This window comes from Psammomys obesus, unplaced genomic scaffold, assembly GCF_907164565.1.
Source record: "Psammomys obesus unplaced genomic scaffold, mPsaObe1.curated_primary_1811, whole genome shotgun sequence".
In the NCBI taxonomy this organism is placed as follows: domain Eukaryota; kingdom Metazoa; phylum Chordata; class Mammalia; order Rodentia; family Muridae; genus Psammomys; species Psammomys obesus.
The window spans coordinates 30,249,586-30,267,977 of record NW_026596069.1 but is presented as its reverse complement, the minus strand read 5'-3'; the positions used below and the strand labels follow the sequence as shown (position 1 = coordinate 30,267,977).

Below are 18,392 nucleotides of genomic sequence, written 5' to 3'. Positions count from 1 at the left end.
TAGCCAGAAGCTGGAAACAGCCCAGATGCCCCTCAACTGAAGAATGGATGCAGAAATTGTGGTACATATATACAATGGAGTATTACTCAGCAAGGAAAAATAAGGAAATCATGAAATTTGCAGGCAAATGGTGGGACCTGGAAAGGATTATCCTGAGTGAATTGTCCCAGAAGCAAAAAGACACGCATGGTATATACTCACTCATATAAACATAAAACACAGGATAAACCCACTAAAATTGGTACATCTAAACAAACTAAGCAAAAGAGAGGACCCTAACTAAAATGCTCAATTCCCATCCTGAAAGGCAAAGAGGATAGACATCAGAAGAAGAAAACAGGAAACAACCTAGGAACCTGCTACAGAGGGCCTCTGAAAGCCAGAAGAAAACAGGAAACAACCTTGCAACCTGCCACAGAGGGCCTCTGAAAGCCTCTGCCCTGCAGACTATCAAAGCAGATGCTCAGCCTGATGGCCAACTGTAGGGCAGAGTGAATGGAAGCTTATGTTTGATGTGGAAAGGATAGGAGCTCCACAAGGAACAAACATATCTAGGCACAGGGTCTTTTCTGAGATGGACACTCAACCAAAGACCATGAGAGGATAAAACCTAGAACCTCTGCTCAGATGTGACCCTTGATAGCTCAGTAATCAATTGGTTTCCTATAGTAAGGGGAACAAAGACTATTTCTAACAGGAACTCAATGACTGGCTCTTTGACCTCCCCACCTCCCAAGGAAGGAGCAGTACTGTTAGGCCACAGAAAAGGACTTTGCAGCCAGTCCTGAAAATACCTGACAAAACGGAGTCATATGAAAGGGGAGGAGGTCCTCCCCTATCAGTGGACTTGGAAAGGGGCAGGGAGGAGACTAGGGAGGGAAGGTGGGATTGGAGAGGGAATGAGGGATACAGCTGGGATACAGAATTAACAAAATGTAACTAATGAGAAAAGTAAAAAAAAAAAAAAAAAAGTGGGAAATAGCAAGAGCTGGAGAGGACAGGAACTCCACAAGAGAACAACAGAACAAGAAAATTTGAACACAGGGAACTTCCCAGAGACTCATACTCCAACCAAGGACTATTCATGAAGATAACCTAGAACCCCTGTACAGATGTAGCCCATGGCAGTTCAGTGTCCAAGAGGGTTACATAATAATGGGAAGAGGGACTGCCTCTGACATAATCTCATTGGCCTGTTCTTTGATCACCTCCCCTTGAGGGGGGAGCAGCCTTACCAGGCCACAGAAGATGACAGTGCAACCACTTCTGATGAGAACTGATAGACTAAGATCAGAAAGAAGGAGTGGAGGACCTCCCCTCTCAGTGGATTTGGGGAGGGGCATGCATGCAGAAAGGGGAGGGAGGGAGGATAGGAGGGAGGGCCCTATGGGGGGGATACAAAATGAATAAAGTGTAATTAATAAAAGCTAAATAAAAAATTAAAAAAAGCTCAAAAAAGACAGAAAGATATAGAAAGATGATGGAAATTCAAATGTAAGGTAGAAAGAAAATACAATCACAAGTTTAAAAAAAAGTTAAAAGCACAAAAAAAAATATTTTCTGGGCTTTGGAGCCTGGATCTTCTTTTTCTTCTATTCGCATTATTCTTATGTTTCATCTTTTCATGGTGTCCTTGACTTCTTGGATATTTTGTATTTGTAACTTTTCAGATTTCATTTTTTTTTTCTTTTAAAGATGCATCAGTTTCTGCAATTGTATCTTAAATGCCTGAGATTCTTTCTTCCATCTCTTGTATTCTGTCAGTGAATCTTACCTTTGTGGTTCCTATCTCTTCTTTAAGTTCTCTAACACCAGAATTTTCTCTGCTTGTGATTTTTTTTAATTCTTTATTAATTACACTTTATTCACTTTGTATCCCCCTGTGGTTCCCTCCCTCTTCATGTCCCAATCTCTCCCTTCCTCCACCCTTTGTATGAATGCCCCTCCCCAAGTCCACTGATAGGGAAGGTCATCTTTTCCTTCCTTCTGATCCTAGTGAATTAGGTCTCATCAGGAGTGGCTGCATTGTCTTCTTTGCCTGGTAATGCTGCTTCCCTCTCAAGAGAAGGTAATTAAAGAGCAGGCCAATCAGTTCATGCCAGAGGCAGTCCCTGTTCCTATTACAATGGAACCCATTGGATAATGAACTTCCATGGGCTACATCTGGGCAGGGGTCTTAGGTTATCTCCATGCATAGTCCTTGGTTGGAATATCAGTCTCAGGAAAGACCCCTGTGCTCAGAATTTTTGGTTCTGTTGCTCTTCTTAGGGAGTTCCTGTCCTCTCCAGATCTTACTGTTTACCACTCCTAAGCATATACCCAAAAGAGGCTCAGGTACATAATAAGGACATTTGCTCAACCATGTTTGTAGCAGCCTTATTTGTAATAGCCAGAAGCTGGAAACAGCCCAGATGCCCCTCAGTGGAGGAATCTATACAGAAATTGTGGTACATCTACACAATGGAATATTACTCAGCAATAAAAAACAAGGAAATCATGAAATTTGCAGGTAAATGGTGGGATCTGGAAAAGATCATCCTGAGTGAGCTATCCCAGAAGCAGAAAGATGCATACGGTGTATACTCACTCATATTGACCTATAATATAGGATAAACCTACTAAAATCTGTACAGCTAAAGAAACTAATCAAGAGGGAGGACTCTTGCTAAAATGCTCAGTTCCTATCCAGAAAGGAAAAAAGGGTGGACATCAGAAGAAGGAGAAAAGAGGGATCAAGTCAGGATCCTGACACAGAGGACCTCTGAAAGGCTCTGCCCTGCAGACTATCAATGCAGATGCTGAGACTTATGGGCAACCTTTGGGCAGAGTGCAGGGAATCTTAGGAAAGAAGTGGGAAACAGTGTTGTTGTTTTTTATCTATTCTTATTCTGTTTTCATCTTGTACCATTTCCTCATCTGTTTGAATGTGGATTCCTGTCTCCATGATGGCCTCTACTTTTTTTTATTCATTTCTTTATTTACCTCTATATGTGTCTCCATTTTGTTGTTCATTTCCTCTTTATGTACCTCAAATAACTGCATAATTAATGATTTAAGATCATTTTCCTGTGTTTCAGCTGCAATAGAATATCAGTTGATTTTTCCATGTTCTGGTGAAGCCATGATGTCTTGGTTTCTGTTACCTATATTTTTACACTAGCCTCTAGCCATCTGGTTCTCTGTAGGCTGACTGATCATTCTTGGAGCCTGTACTGCAGACTGGATCTACCTGTCTCTGGAGTCTTGAGTAGTCTTCCCTGTCTCTGCTGTCTCTGTCTTCCCTGTCACTATTTGTGACCAGGGAAGCTGAGGCACAGATGGAAAGACCTCTGGGTCTAGAGCTGCTCCAGTGCCTCACAGGCTTCCTCAAGAAAGTGGAGGATGAGATTTGGGTTCCAGGCCTGACTCATATCCACTGGGTTTACTGGCTGTGCTGACCAATTTGTTTCTGACCCAGGTGGGCTTGGTTGCTGGGGAGCAGAAAGAAGGATATACAAACTTAGAGCTGCTCCAATGCCCCACAAGCCTTCTGAGAAACACAGACATTGGGATTCCACAATATGGCCTGCAGGTCACCCTGCTCTCCTTCCTTAGCTGCTGTTCAGATACCCTGTGTGGTCAACGCTGCCATCTTGGATCTCCTCTTAAATTTATGTCTTTACTTATTACAATTTATTCACTTTGTATCCTAGCTGTAGTCCCCCCTCTTATCCCCTCTCAATACCACATTCTCTCCCTCTTCTCCTCCCATGCCCTTCCCCCAGTCCACTGCTAGGGGGTTCCTCCTCCTCTCCTTTCATCTGACCCTACCCATAAGGTCTCATCAGGACTGGTTGCATTGTCTTCCCTGCCTTCAGGGGGAGGCGGTCAAAGAGCCAGCCAATGAGGTCATGTCAGAGACAGCCTCTGTTCCCTCTATTAGGGAACTCACTTGAAGATTGAACTTCACCCTTTTTAATTAGATAATTTTGTATGTTGGTGTTTAAGTTCTTTATATATGTTCTAGATATTATCCCCTTGTCTGATGTATGGTTGATGAAGGTCTTTGGTCAAACTAGTCTGTAGTTTTATTCTGTAGAGCATGTCCTTTGCTTTACAGAAGCTTTTCAGTTTCATGGGGTCCCATTTATTCCTTCTTGATCTTAGAGCCTGTGCTGTTGGTGTTTTGTTCAGGAAGTTGTCTCCTTTGCTAATGAGACCAAAGCTCTTGTCCATTTGTTCTTCTAATAGATTTAGTGTGTCTGGTTGTATGTTGAGGTCTTTGATCCATTTGGCCTTTAGTTTACTGCAGGGTGATGAATATGGATCTATTTGCATTTTCTACATGTAAACATTCAGTTAGATCAACACCATTTGTGGAAATTGTCTTTTTTCCATTGTATGGTTTTAGCTTCTTTGTGAAAAATCTATCTGTAGGTGTGTGAGTTTATTTCTGGGTCTTCAGTTCTAGTCCACTGATCCACCATTCTGTTTCTGTGGCAGTACAATGCTGTTTTTATTACTGTTGCTAGACAGTACAACTTGAGATCAGAGATCAGAAATAGAGATACCTCCAGAAGTTTTTTTATTGTACAAGATAGTTTTAGCTGTTAAGTTTTCTTTGTTTGCTATTTTTGTTTTTTTTTTTTTTTTTTTTTGGTTTTGGTTTTCCACATGAAGTTGAGAATTATTCTTTCAAGGTCTGTAAAGAATTATGTTAGTATTTTGATGGGAATTTCATTGAATCTGTGGATCGCTTTTGGTAGGATGGTCATTTTCATTGTGTTAATCCTGTGGATCCATGAGCATGGGAGAACCCTCCATCTTCTGGTATCTTCTTTAATTTCTTTCTTTCAGAGACGAAGTTTTTTCATACAAGTCTTTCACTTGCTTCGTTGGAGATACACCAAGATTATTTTATTTTATTATTATTTTTTTTGATATTGTGATGGGTGTTATTTCCCTAATTTCTTTCTCAGCCCTTTGTCTTTTGTATGCAGGAGAACTAATGATTTTTTTTTTTTTTTTTTTTTTTTTAGTTAATTATGTACCCAGCCACTTTGCAGAAGGTGTTTATCAGCTGTAGGAGTTCTCTAGTAGGATTTTTGGGGCAACAAAAGTGTACTCTCATATCATCAGCAAATAGTTTTACTTTCACTTCTTCCTTTCCAATTTGTATCCCCTTGATCTCTTATTGTTCTATTTGGACTTCAAGTACTATGTTGAAGAGATATGGAGAGAGTGGTCAGCCTTGCATTGTCCTTGATTCCGTTGGGATTGATAAAGTTTTTCTCTGTTTAGTTTGATGTTGACTATAGGCTTGTTGCATATTGTCTTTCTTCTGTTTAGGTATGTGCCTTGTATCCTTGGTCTCTCCAAGACTTTAAACATGAATGGGTGTTGGATTTTGTCAAATGCTTTTTTAGCATCCAAGGAGATAATCACGTGTTGTTGTTTTTATTCCAGTTCATTTTTATGATAGATTTCTCTATATTGAACTACCCCTCATGTAGCACCTTGGATTTTGCTTTTTCCTGAGAATCTAAAGTAGTGGAAGCTATCTTTAAAATTTTTCTTATTTTAAAATTTCCTGTTCTCATGTAGCTTCAACATGACTACCCTGATACTGGTCTTTTCTCTGATTTGGTATGTGTTACTAATGATTTTGTAGACAGTGACTATATTAAGGAAACACATGAACAAAAGTATATTATTTCATAGAAATCACATTTGATCATATTTTCTGTCTTCCTAAGATATCTAATTTATGCTTTCATTCAAGTGCCCATGAAGCATAAATAGGCAAAATATGAGATATCAGCTTTGCTACAATGTTTGTTCTCTGGACAAACAGTAAATATCTCAATGCATTGTTGTTTTCTACTCTTTTAAATGTAGCTGGGTGATGAGAATAAACAGCAGTATGAATTAAAAATTCTCTCATTTCTAAAAAGTGGGTTCTGCAAACAGTTCAATAGCATCCTGATCTGATGTGCATTTTATATTTGCACATGAGAAACTATTTCCAATAAAGAATACATAGATGAAGTTGTTACTTTCTTGTTTCAGCTTTTGGTGCTAACTGTTACACTTTATGAATAAATTTATGCAAATGAGCATAAGATCTTTTTCTTCAATATATTTTAAAACAATGTATTTGTCTAAAAATACTTTCATCTCAATGTTGTTTTCACATTTTCAAACAGAGAATGTGTATGTTCCCTACTATCTTTGAATTTGCTGCCTGTTTGATGCCACACTAAATCACACTTTAACCTTAAGAAAGAATGACAGCAAATTTTCCTTAATCTACTTCCGTAAATGATTATTGTTATTACTCGGGAAAGGCTTTGTCCTATCCCTTTGTTACCTGGATCCATGGCCACCTGTCATTTTCAGCAGCTGTCCAGGCATTTATAAGGCCCTTCTTATTAAGCCGAGCGTAGTAGGGATACCATTTCTGGAGTCCGAAAAGAGCTCGGTGGGTAGATGAAGCTGTGATTTGCTGATTGGATATTATTCCACCTTCAATTCCCAATGGCCCAGAGCATTCTAGAAAACAACAACAACAACAACAATGTATTAGAAAGAATAAGCATGTCAGACTTTATGGCAACAGCATTTAAATAGCTTAATTTGTACCCACAAACAATTTCAGCCCTAATCCAAGTGATAGATCTAGTACTGATTACCACATTTGCAAATAGTGCTTGGTAGCTATGACACTCTCTGCTCTCTGTGTTTTGTAATGGGTTTTTCAAAATTTTATCTCTTCTATATTATGATTTAGATTTGTGTGGATGTATTGTCTTAAATTGAGAGTTATATCAGCAAAAGCTACTTGTTTTAAGATGCCTATGTTCAGTTCATGTGACAGAATTAAATCCTATCTCATATTTCATATTCACAGAGACTAGAAAGACTCAGGAGTCTTTAGTCCTTAAATATTTGTAGATATTTTTTCTTGACCAGAATGTGTATGAATTTTGAATCAAAATTATTTTGATGGTAACATTTTCACTGCTACAAAGTTTTAAACTATTTTTTTCCTTTTTAAATAGTTTTATTTTCTCAGGTTAGATTGCAATTTAATTTCTGCTTGTCTTTTCCTTAAGATCTCCCAATTGTGCTTGTGTAGAAGTCCAAAGTCTAGTACCTATCACCTTCTCTCACTGGAAAAGGGAACATTCTTCTTCAAAAAGAGGGAAGGCAGGGCAGGGCAAAGGCAGTTTCCAGAGAAAACAAGGGTAAGTAACTTCCACCAGATAGGGGCAGAGGATAAGAGAACTAACTTGATTATCTGCCTAGTCCAAGAAAGAAAACCCAGAAAAATAATGGCAAATGCTGGAAGCTGGGGATCTTCTTCAGTTATTCCCACTTCTTGCTTGGCATTCTAGGAGGAAACCTGTAAGATACACACAATCAGTGCAGTAGGAAACAGGATAAGGGCAGCATAGAAGCCAAGAAAGGTGCTGCTGTGGCAGTCCTCAAGCTTCCCTGGCTCCTGCAAAGCAGGTCCTGTGTGCAGATGTGCCGTCATGATCACATAGGCTAGTTATGGGGAAGGTTACTGCTAAGCGTGAAGATGAGAAGGCACTGGGGTCACTGTGAGATGACCCCGGAGTAGGCAGTGCAGATCACATCAAGCACAGGGTTCCAAAGAAACAATGTAGTAAAATAAAGGACCTGAATTGCTCAAGCAGGTCCAGGCGGTAGAGGGGTAGTCCTGCAAGCTGTCTTAGCTGTCACTGCCGCTGTCATTTCCACCCAGGTTCTCCCGCTGACAGGCCTCTTCAGAACCAGCAACTGTGCTGCCCCGGTTCTCCTGATTCTCCCTGGAGCCCAGCACCATATAGCTGCTCTTCTTCAGCACCATGGCCGTCTCAGCGCGTCTGCCATCGCTAAGCTTTCTCCCTTGATAGGGTATGCATCTTCTCCATCTGCATAGTACTTGGGCTCCACCTCGCTACAGATGCAGGGCTGTTCGGTTGCTCTTCCTGACATGCAGGGACACCTACTTGGCACTGAAGCTCTCAGTCATGGCCCGTGAGGCCTGTTCCATCAGGGCCAGGCCAAGGCGCCGGTGAGAGCGTTTCGCAGCCAGTGAGGTGATACGTCAATGAGGGACATCATCAGGATCCTCTTCCATTTGGCCCAGGACCTAACCCACAATCTTCCCCTCATCCTCAGCATTTTAGGAGAGTCGGGTCCAAGAGAAGGCATGATAGAAATAGTACTTCATCTGGTCGTTCTCAGGAAGGCAAAAGAAGTTGCAGTGTCGCATGCTTTTCAGGTCATCTGGCCGAGCTCGGCAGATGTTCATGTTGGGTGCAGATAGACCTGTCAGACTTGGGAGAACCAGAGAGGATGCCACGGAGCACGAGCCACACCAAGACCGATTACTTTAAAACAGCTGCCCTATCCAAACAGGACTCATACAGGACAAGGAAGATCTCCCACTAGCTTCCATTTCTTTCCCGCGATGCTGTACAGAACCTTGTCCATCTTCATGCAAGTGGGTCCGAGTCATGTTTGAAATGAATGACGACCACACGGTCCTCCTCCAAAAGCATGGCCTAGTCTACCTGCCATCCATTGCACTGATTTGGAAGGATGTACTACATCTTGACCAGTCCTAAGGGGCCAGTTGCCGAGAGCTGCCTCTCGTGGGCCCACGATATGCGACCACCGAGTCCTCGTCGGAGTCCCAGCGTCTCCAGCGCTGGGATGTACTCTCAAGCTTAAATTTTATATACGGTCAGTTATACTTTCAAAAAAACGTACGTAAATTTGTTGAAATTTATAACAGAACAGATACCTATGACATCTAAATACAGAGATTGTATAGTTCAATAATTTTTATTAAAAGAACACATAACTGTGGGTCCGCATAAAAAAACATTATAGTATGTCATAAATTTAAAATATCTCGAATGTTTTAAGTGAAAATTTACAATTCTTAATGTACAACTTGCGCATTTAAAATTTCAAGCATCTATCAATTTTCTACAAATATGTAACTTGAAAGTTAAAAAATTCCCAATAAAAACGTTAATTGCTAAGATTAAAGCATGGATTAAGATCATATGTTCTTATATATCAAATGTGTTTAGTTCTTTAAATTACAAGTGAAGGTAAAATCTTGTATACAATAAATACACATTAAGGAGTTAAGACATTTTCATTTACTTTAAATTTAATTTTAAAAGCTCAGGATAAGCAAAATAATGTATTAAAAACTAGTACCTGATTTTAAAATTTCATTAACATTTTATATGTTGAGATTTTATAATGGACATTTGGATAATCAGTTATAATTCTATTATGATACCTATTACAATATTTTATGTCCTGAAACTGTAAATAGAGATTATCGCCCTAAATGCCAATATATCAAATCAGCTTGATTGGTGATAACTACCAAGATTATTTTAGGTTTTAATTAATTTAATTACTTTATTAATTATATTTAATTTATTCATTTTGTTTCTTGTTGGTCATTGTTTTCATTGACATAGCATGCTTCCTTTTTCTAATCTTTGCTCAATAGATTAAACAGCCCATTGAAAATTATCAACACTTCTCAAATGGCTTAAAAACCTTAAGAGTAGAAATATGGATAAATAATTATTTTATCACATTATTTCAGAAAGTTTGACATTAACATAATAAAATGGCTTCTTTGTGATTAACAATTAAAAATCATACTTTTGAATTGTCATAATGAGATATTGTGCTTCTTTTCCAAGAATTTGACCTGTTTTCATTATATGAAAGAACTGTTCAGCTCATTAAGAAGGCATTCATTGTTACAATTAAAGTATTAGGAACTGCATAATAAAGCAACATTTATATTTCTAAACAGTTAACATTGGAAACTAAAATGTTGACTCTGTAGACTTCTGTTCTCTTTCACATTTTAAGCCTCAAGTGTTTTACAGACTGCATAAAAGGCTGGGAAACTTTCATGGTTACTTTTGGATGAGCTATAAAAATTTCAAGATCCTGGCTTTTGACGATCACCATGAGTAGGCTGTACTTCTTTGTTTAAGGTTGAGAAACCCAGGGGGCGTAGATCATACCTATGTTTTTAGGGATATTCAAATGTACATTCATTTGTGTGTGTAAGATAATTAACGAAAGAAGAGCCTGTGAATTTGAAAGAGAGGAAGTAGGATAATATTGGAGAGATTGGAAGGAGGAAAGGGAAATGGGAAATGATTTAATTATATTATTTATCAAAAATAAAAGCCTTTTACTGCAGAGCATTTATTTTAGGTCACTAAGTAGACTGCTAGTGTTGTGGAGCCTACCCTAATCCATTATCATGGCAGCCTTAGCAAGGAATGGATGGCATTTAGGAATGCACATCCAAGCCGTATATCGTTTTCAGCACTCAAAAAAAAAGAGAGAGAGAGAGAGAGAGAGAGAGAGAGAGAGAGAGAGAGAAGGGAGAGAGACTGGATTTTTTTTCTTTTTCTACTTTTTTATACTTTCTTTTTAAATTCTTTATTAATTACACTTTATTCACTTTGTATCCCCCCTGTAGCTCCCTCCCTCCCCACTCCCAATCCCTCCTTTTGCCCCCTTCTCCACACATCCAAGGCTACTGATGGGGGAGTTCTTCTTTTCCTTCCTTCTGATCCTAGTCAATTAGGTCTCATCAGGAGTGGCTGCATTGTCTTCTTTTGTGGCCTGGTAAGGCTGCTCCCCTCTCAGAGGAAGGTGATCAAAGAACAGGCCAATCATTTCATGTCAGAGACAGTCCTTGATCCCATTACTATGGGATCCAATTGGACACTGAACTGTCATGGGCTGCATCTGTACAGGGGTTCTCGGTTATCTCCATGCATGGTACTTGGTTGGAGTATCAGTCTCAGGAACGACCCCTATGCTCAGATTTTTTGGTTCTGTTGCTCTTCTTGTGGAGTTCCTGTCCTCTCCAGATCTTACTATTTCCCACTTCTTTCATAAGATTCCCTGCACTCTGCCCAAAGGTTGGCCATAAGTCTCAGCATCTGCTTTGATTTTTCTGCTTTTGAGATGGGTTTTTCTTTGTAGCTTTGGCTGTCTTGGACTCACTTTGTAAACCAGGCTACTATTGAACTCAGAGATCTGCATGCTTCTGCCTCCCCAAGTGCTGGGACTACAAGAGTGCACCACAGCTCCAGTCAAGAGACTAGATACTCAGCCCTACTATTCAATTGGTCCTTTTAGTTGTTATCTGAAACTACCCACATCTGTTTACTATGAAATACACGAAGAAATATTCTCTATGAACTTTTGTGTTGTCATAAGTAAAATATAAATGAATGGTTTTCACTTTGTTGCTATCTTTTTGGCTCATTTCTCTGTCTACAGTATGTAGAAGTTAAAGTAGATTAAGTTAAGGGTGGACCACGCCACAGGTTTTACCACATAAGCGGTAAAGATTTTACATTTGTGCCAAGGAAATTCTACTCATTATATGCAATCCTCATTTAAGCTTCATAAAACACAGGTTCTGAAGATCCATGGACTCTGTGTTGTCCAGTCTCAACCAGGAACTGAATTACGTCTCTGTGTTTTGGATGCTAAAGGTTTGCGAAATTGAAGGCAAATTTCTGTTAAGTGCCTTCACTGGTTTCCTTTTAGCATAATGGTAAGCAATCATATGAACAATTGGGCATTCCAGTAATTTATCTGTGAAATTGTATGCTCATAAAACCATCAACAAAAGTCTTCAAGGGTAGAAGTTATGGTAATAAGAAACTTTCTGGGCCTGAAAACAACTGTTCTGGCCTAGCATGAAGAAAGCTGGAGCTCTCTTCCCCAGTACCGCATAAACACTCTGCAGTGATACATTTACCCAGTGTAAGGAGGTAGAAAAACAAAGTTCCAAAGCTCAAGGCTTTATTTGTTTACACAGATTATTGTATGTCTTCATTTTTGTCTGCACACCAGAAGAGACATCAGATTCCATGGGTCATCAGATCCTGCAGGGATTGTGAATTGCCACATGAGTGCTGGGAATTGAACTCAGAACCTCTGGAAGAGCAGCCAGTGCTCTTAACGTCTGAGCCATCTCTCCAGACTCAAGTTCAAGGTTTTGTTTTATCTATCTATCTATCTATCTATCTATCTATCTATCTATCTATCTATCTATCTATCCATCCATCCATCCATCCATCCATCCATCCATCCATCCATCCATCTATCTATCTATCTATCTATCTATCTATCTATCTATCTATCTATCTATGTGTCAAGACACATAGTGAGTTCTAGGTACCCCTGGGACATGTGATATCCTGCCTCATACAATCAAACAAAACATGAAAAATATTCCTTTTTCACACTGGAAAAGGTCTGCAGTAATCAGCCGCAGATAAAAGGCTCCTGGGACACCTAGCATATGGAAGCAAGGAGGCCCCAAGTGAAGACAGTAGATCCAGAGTGGTAACTGAATGACTTGGAGTACACACACACACACACACACACACACACACACACACACACACACACGTGCATATATGTGTGTGTGGACATATTTAAATTTAGTGTACTATAAGACTCCTAACCTATGTCAAACTCTTACGAGTCACACACAGTAATTTGCTTGACAACAAAAATGAAAAAAGGGCATGCTCACAAGTTTTATTTCAAAAAGACTTTTCTGTTAAGTATTCTTAAATGAGGAATGTCATTCTTATGTTGTCAAGTTTATTAACATTTCTTTTCCAGTTCATATTGCTGCTTTTATTCAATATTTTCCAAATTCTATATATCTACTATTCAACTTACATATATCAGAAAAGCCCAACACCATAAACTGAATTGTAATTGTTAAGAATTGCTCAGTGAAGGGTGGGTAAGAAAGGTAACCTCTTATCTTCTACACATTAGTTGTCCTTGATGATGTTTTCTTCAATTTTTTTTACAAAATATTTTATTTTTATGTATATGGTGTTTTGCCTGTGTATAAACCATGTATTTAAACCAGTATGCCTGGTGCCTACAGAAGCCAGAAGAAGGCGTGGGTCTCCTGGAACTGGAGTTACAGATTGTTTTGAGCTACCGTGTAGGTACTGGGAATAGAAGCTGGGTCCTTTTTAAGAACAACCTGTGTTCTGAACTGCTGAGCCATTTTTTCAACCCTCATGTTATTGTTTTTACTTGTGCTTATGACAACACTCAATTTATCAGTTGTCAAGGCACTAAAAGTAAAATGTGACTCTTATTTGTAAGTAAAGAACACTGTTATATAAGATCCTTGAAATTCCTTCTTTTACTGGACCCTGGTTGAGGTAATTCTGGCCTTCTAACCCTTTTTGAATAGAACCAGAACTCTCACTACTACATTTTTTAGTGCAATGCTTTACACACTTCAAGTGCTCAATAAGTAGGTGCTGCACATAGCTACTGAAGCTTTTTTTTTTTCTGTAAACAGGAAACTGATGAGTAAATTCAAACCTTATGTTTATCCCACAAGGACACATTGTCATAATAGCAGCTTCCTTTGATAATGAAGGGATCACAAATAAATGGATGTCATCATCATCATAAAAGGTTCAGAATCTAATTTTCTTTACACTGTGCTGTATTCTTCCCCACTGCCCTATTAAATGCAACAATATAATAATAAAGGGAGATGTTACAATTCAAAATGCAAGTGTTTATAGACCTAAGATCAAGTGACCTCAAGCAATTCAAAGTAAGATACCTAAAATAAATACATTGTGAGTATGCATTTTCATCACTATTAGTAAATGAGAAAGAAATATGCAATAGTAATTCATAAATAGCTCATAGGATGAGAACTATCTGATTAAATATTACATTACTCTGCAGAGTATTTGCAAATGATTTTCAGCGTAATACTTCAGAGAATAAAAAAGGTATCATATAATTTCATAACTGGGGAAACATGGAAACAGAGATTAATCCTATAAAAATATATGTAGAAGGTAGAGTGACACTTCAAAGGTTGCATATGGTCCTATTGCTGTTACTTTATTTGGAGAAACCTCTTTTCCCAAGAAGACGATAGTAGAAACAACACCAACAGAATACAAGGACTATTGCAAGGGCCTGCAGGATATGAAAGTGTTCCCAAAATGAGATGTATTGAAACAGTGAGTGGAAGAGAATGCTAGTGAGGTACAGAAGTGAAGGTTGAAGGTAGTGCATGACCATCTGAGACTACTGGGAGCTGCTTTCCCTAAGGCTCTGAAGTGTTAACTGGAGACTGTCAGTGGCTCAGAACCTGCTTACTTAATATGAGTACGTTTGATGGTTGGTTTTAATGCCAACACAATTTAAAATGACCTAAGTAGAGCATCTCAACTGAAGAACAGTTGACCCACAAAGAACCACTCCAAATGTAGTTTGCATTTTGCAGCCAAGTCAGTTTAACTTGATGCTATGGTTTCTGATACAATTTTTTTTTTCTCTAATATAGATGGAGAATTCCAGGTTTCTATTGACAACAAAGCACCAGCAGCTGTCCAGGAAGCTCCATGGTTTCGACACAAGATTGGGACTGTTAAGATATCCAGCCTTATGAACTGAGCAATTATGGGATTTTCAGCCTCTTAACTATGAGACAATTATTGTTACTCTTTCACATACATATTCATTCATTCTATCAGTTCTGTTCTTCTAGAGAAACCTCACAAATTTTTCATAGACCATTTCAAGTTTGACTAATTAACTGAACTCTTTTTTAAATTTATTTCATATGTATTACAATTTATTTACTTTGTATCCCAGCTGTAGCACCCTCCTTTGTCCCCTCCCAATCCCATCCTCCTTCCCTCATATCCACACATGCCCCTCTGCCAGCCCACTGATAGGGGAGGTTCTCCTCCCCTTCCATCTGACCCTAGCCTATCAGGTCTCATTAGGACTGGCAGCGTTATCTTTCTCTGTGGCCTGGTAAGGCTGAACCTTCCCTGGCCCCCTCAGGAGAAGGTGATCAAAGAGCCAAGTACTGAGTTTATGTCAGAGACCATCCTTGTTCCCCTTGCTAGGAACCCACTTGGAGACTGAGCTACTATGAGCTACATCTGTACAGAGGTTCTAGGTTACCTCAATGCATGGTCCTTGGTTAGAGTATCAGTCTCAGGAAAGACCCCGGGCCCAGAATTTTTTGGTTCTGTTACTCTCATTGGATTAGCTTTTAAAATATATATCCATTTAAAGTTTGGTAAACATTAGGCACATTTCTAGGTAGTGTCCATACACAAAGGATGAAAAAAAAAAAACTTTGTTCTCAAAGAATTAATAATTTTGTGCACTATGAACTATAAACAAATAAGTGACAAGAAAACACCACAACTTAGAAAGTAATAAGAGAAATTAAAGAATTATAAAGAATTATGACTCTTCTTGACAATGAATTGGATTGTTAGAGGTGGACTTTCTGGAAGGTGCCTCTAAATACAATGACTGAAAGAGAAGGAAGAAGAGGGTACTAAGTTACCTTAACAAGCAGAGATTTAGCCATATTATCAAGGATAAACATACTAAAATTCTACAGACCTAAAGAAGCTCAACAACAAAGAGGATCCTAGGTAAGATTCTTAATTTTTATTGAGAAAGGAGAACAGGGTAGAACTGGAAGCGATAGAAGAGAGGAAACAGGACTGGAGTCTACCAGAGATGTCCTTTAAAAGACTTCAACCAGCTGAGGTTCAAAGCAGTTGCAGAGACTCACAGCCAAACTTCGGACAGAGCACAGGGAGTCTTGTGGAAGAAGAGGGATATAAAAGGACTAGGAGGAGACAGGAGCCCCACAAGAAGACCAACAACCCCCCCATAAAAAAGCAGGGGGACTTGAGAGACTGATGCATCAACCAAAGACCATACATAGAGTGGACTTAGATCCCATGCTCAGATGTTGCCCATAGACAGCTCAGTCTCCATGTGGGTTCCATAGCAGAAGGAGAAGAGACAGTCTCTAACATGAACCTCAGTTGCCTGCTCCTTGATCACTTCTCCCTGGTGGGGTGACCTAGCCAGCCCACAAAGGAAGAGGATCCAGACAGTACTGGTAGGACCTAATGGGCTAGTGTCAGACAGTAGGAGAGGGAAGACTTCCACTATCAGTGGACTAGGGAAGAAGGAAAGAGGAGGGAGAGGGAGGGAGGGTTGGACAAAGAGGAGAAGAGGGAGGAAGCTACAACTGAGATACAAAGGGAAAAAATTGTAAATAATAATTAATCATAATAAGAAGAACAAGAAGAGTTACAGTCCTTATTTTCTCAGAAAAACATGGTTCCAGCAAAGACATCGAAAGTAGCATTTCACATGTTATTGAGAATGTGGTTGTGCTGAATGAAAAGAATTGTTTGAAGAGGAATCATAGCCTAACATTGGGTTTAAGGAAGGAATTCCTGGAAAATAATAGGAGCTAAATAGAGGAGAAGAGAAGGAGATAGGTTTCATGATGAGGAAAATAGAAGGAACTTGGCATCACTAAAGCAGCACAAATTTGCAGGATATGGTTAACTGCTGGTGGGAGGAAGTAGAGATCCAATAAAAGATTCTGATGAAGACATTGTTTGTATTCATGATAGAGTTCTGAAATATCCTAATTGTATCCATATTCTTATTAAATGTATATCATTCTCACCTCTAGATAAGGATACAGTTACTATAGATGAGAGAATTATAACCAAAGAAAAATAGTAATTGTCCCAGTGGGAAAAAAATCCATATCTAAAATAAGGTTTGCAAAGAGAAAGAGCTAAATAATGTTCAAGAGTAAAATTTGGTAGAACTAGTAATGATTTGTGATACAATAGAGGAGGAGGAAACAAGACATCTTATTCTCAAAGGTCATGAAAAGCAAAGGTAGTTCTGTCTTTAATTGATAGGAACACGTGTTGTGCTTAACATACAAAATCATTGAACCAACACCTCTCAAGGAATTGATTAAAACTGTTAACTGCTGCTGGAATGAACAGGCTTTGTCTCATCTGCATACCCCACTGACCCTAATTCTCTCATCACCGGCATGCAGGGACATTATTGAAAGGGAAAACCTATTTTGATACTCAAGCATGTTCCTCATGCCTATAAGCCTTTACTGTGTCTTTACTGCGTCTACATATCCACTTCACAATAAGTGGGAGTGTGGCTTTCCAAGTAGGGATTGTATTTCTCAGCATATCTAGCTATAAACTTCAATTTTAGCATGATTTTCAAAAATATGTTTAGAAGTAACTTATTTTTAAAAACTTAAAAACAGACAAAAGTTAAGCAACTAATGGGAATGTAAACTTGTACAACCACTTTGGAAATCAATCTAGTGCTTTCTCAAAATCCAGCTATACCACTCCTAGACATATATCGAAAATACGCTCAAAAATACAGCAAGGACATTTGCTCAGCCATGTTCTTAGCAGCTTTATTCATAATAGCCAAAATCTGGAAACAACCCAGATGTTCCTCAGTTGAGGAATAGATACAGAAACTGTGGTAATTTTACACAATGGAATACTACTCAGCAATTAAAAACAAGGAAATCAAGTAATTTATAGGCAAATGATAGGAACTAGAAAAGATCATCCTGAGTGAGGTATCCCAGAAGCAGAAAGACACACATGGTATATACTCACTCATAAATTAGACATATAATATAGGATAAACACACTAAAATCTGTACACCTAAAGAAGCCAAGCAAGAAGAACCTTGTATAAGATGCTCAGTCTTCATTCAGAAAAGCAAATGAGAAGACATCAGAAGAGGGAGAAGACAGGAAACAGGACAGAAGCCTACCACAGCGGGCCTCTGGAGGACTCTACCCAGCAGGGTATCAAAGGAGATGGTGAGACTCATAGCCAAACTTTGGGCAGAATGCAGGGAATCTTTTGAAACAAGGGGGAGATAGAAAGACATGGAGGAGACAGGAGCTCCACAAAGAGAGCAACAGAACCAAAAAGTCTGGGCACAGGGGTGTTTTCTGAGACTCATACTCCAACCAAGGATTATGCACTGAGATAACCTACAACCCCTGCACAGAAGTAGCCCATGACACCTCAGTGTCCAAGAGGGTTCCCTAGTAAGGGGAACACACAGACTGCCTCTGACATGAACTCAGCAGCTGGTTCTTAGATCACCTCTCCCTGAGAGGGGAGCAGCCTTACCAGGCTACAGAGGAAAACAATGCTGCCAGTCCTGATGAGACTTGATAGGCTAGGGTCAGAGAGAAGGGGAGGAGAACTTTCTCTATCAGTGGACTTGGGGAGGGGCAGGGGAAGAGATGAGAGAGGGAAGGTGGGATTTATAGGGGACAAAGGAGGGTGCTACAGCTGGGATACAAAGTGAATACATTGTAATAAATAAAAAAGAAATAGAGAAAAAACACAAATTATATGAGTCAAATAATTTTAATTGTGTAATTCATTTAAAATAAAGTCATTTTCAC

General features: G+C 39.1%; 1 protein-coding gene and 1 pseudogene across 3 annotated transcripts in view; both read right to left on the bottom strand.

Moving 5' to 3' along the window:
- Edil3 (EGF like repeats and discoidin domains 3) overlaps positions 1–18,392 on the bottom strand; it is a 567,408-nt gene that overhangs the window by 189,723 nt on the left and 359,293 nt on the right. For all 3 annotated transcript variants that reach the window (XM_055625558.1, XM_055625559.1, XM_055625560.1), the window contains one exon: positions 6,350–6,531. In XM_055625558.1, the coding sequence (XP_055481533.1) occupies positions 6,350–6,531 (182 nt within the window). The remainder of the gene's footprint in view (positions 1–6,349; positions 6,532–18,392) is intronic.
- On the bottom strand, positions 7,718–8,302 carry LOC129690037 (N-alpha-acetyltransferase 11-like; annotated as a pseudogene).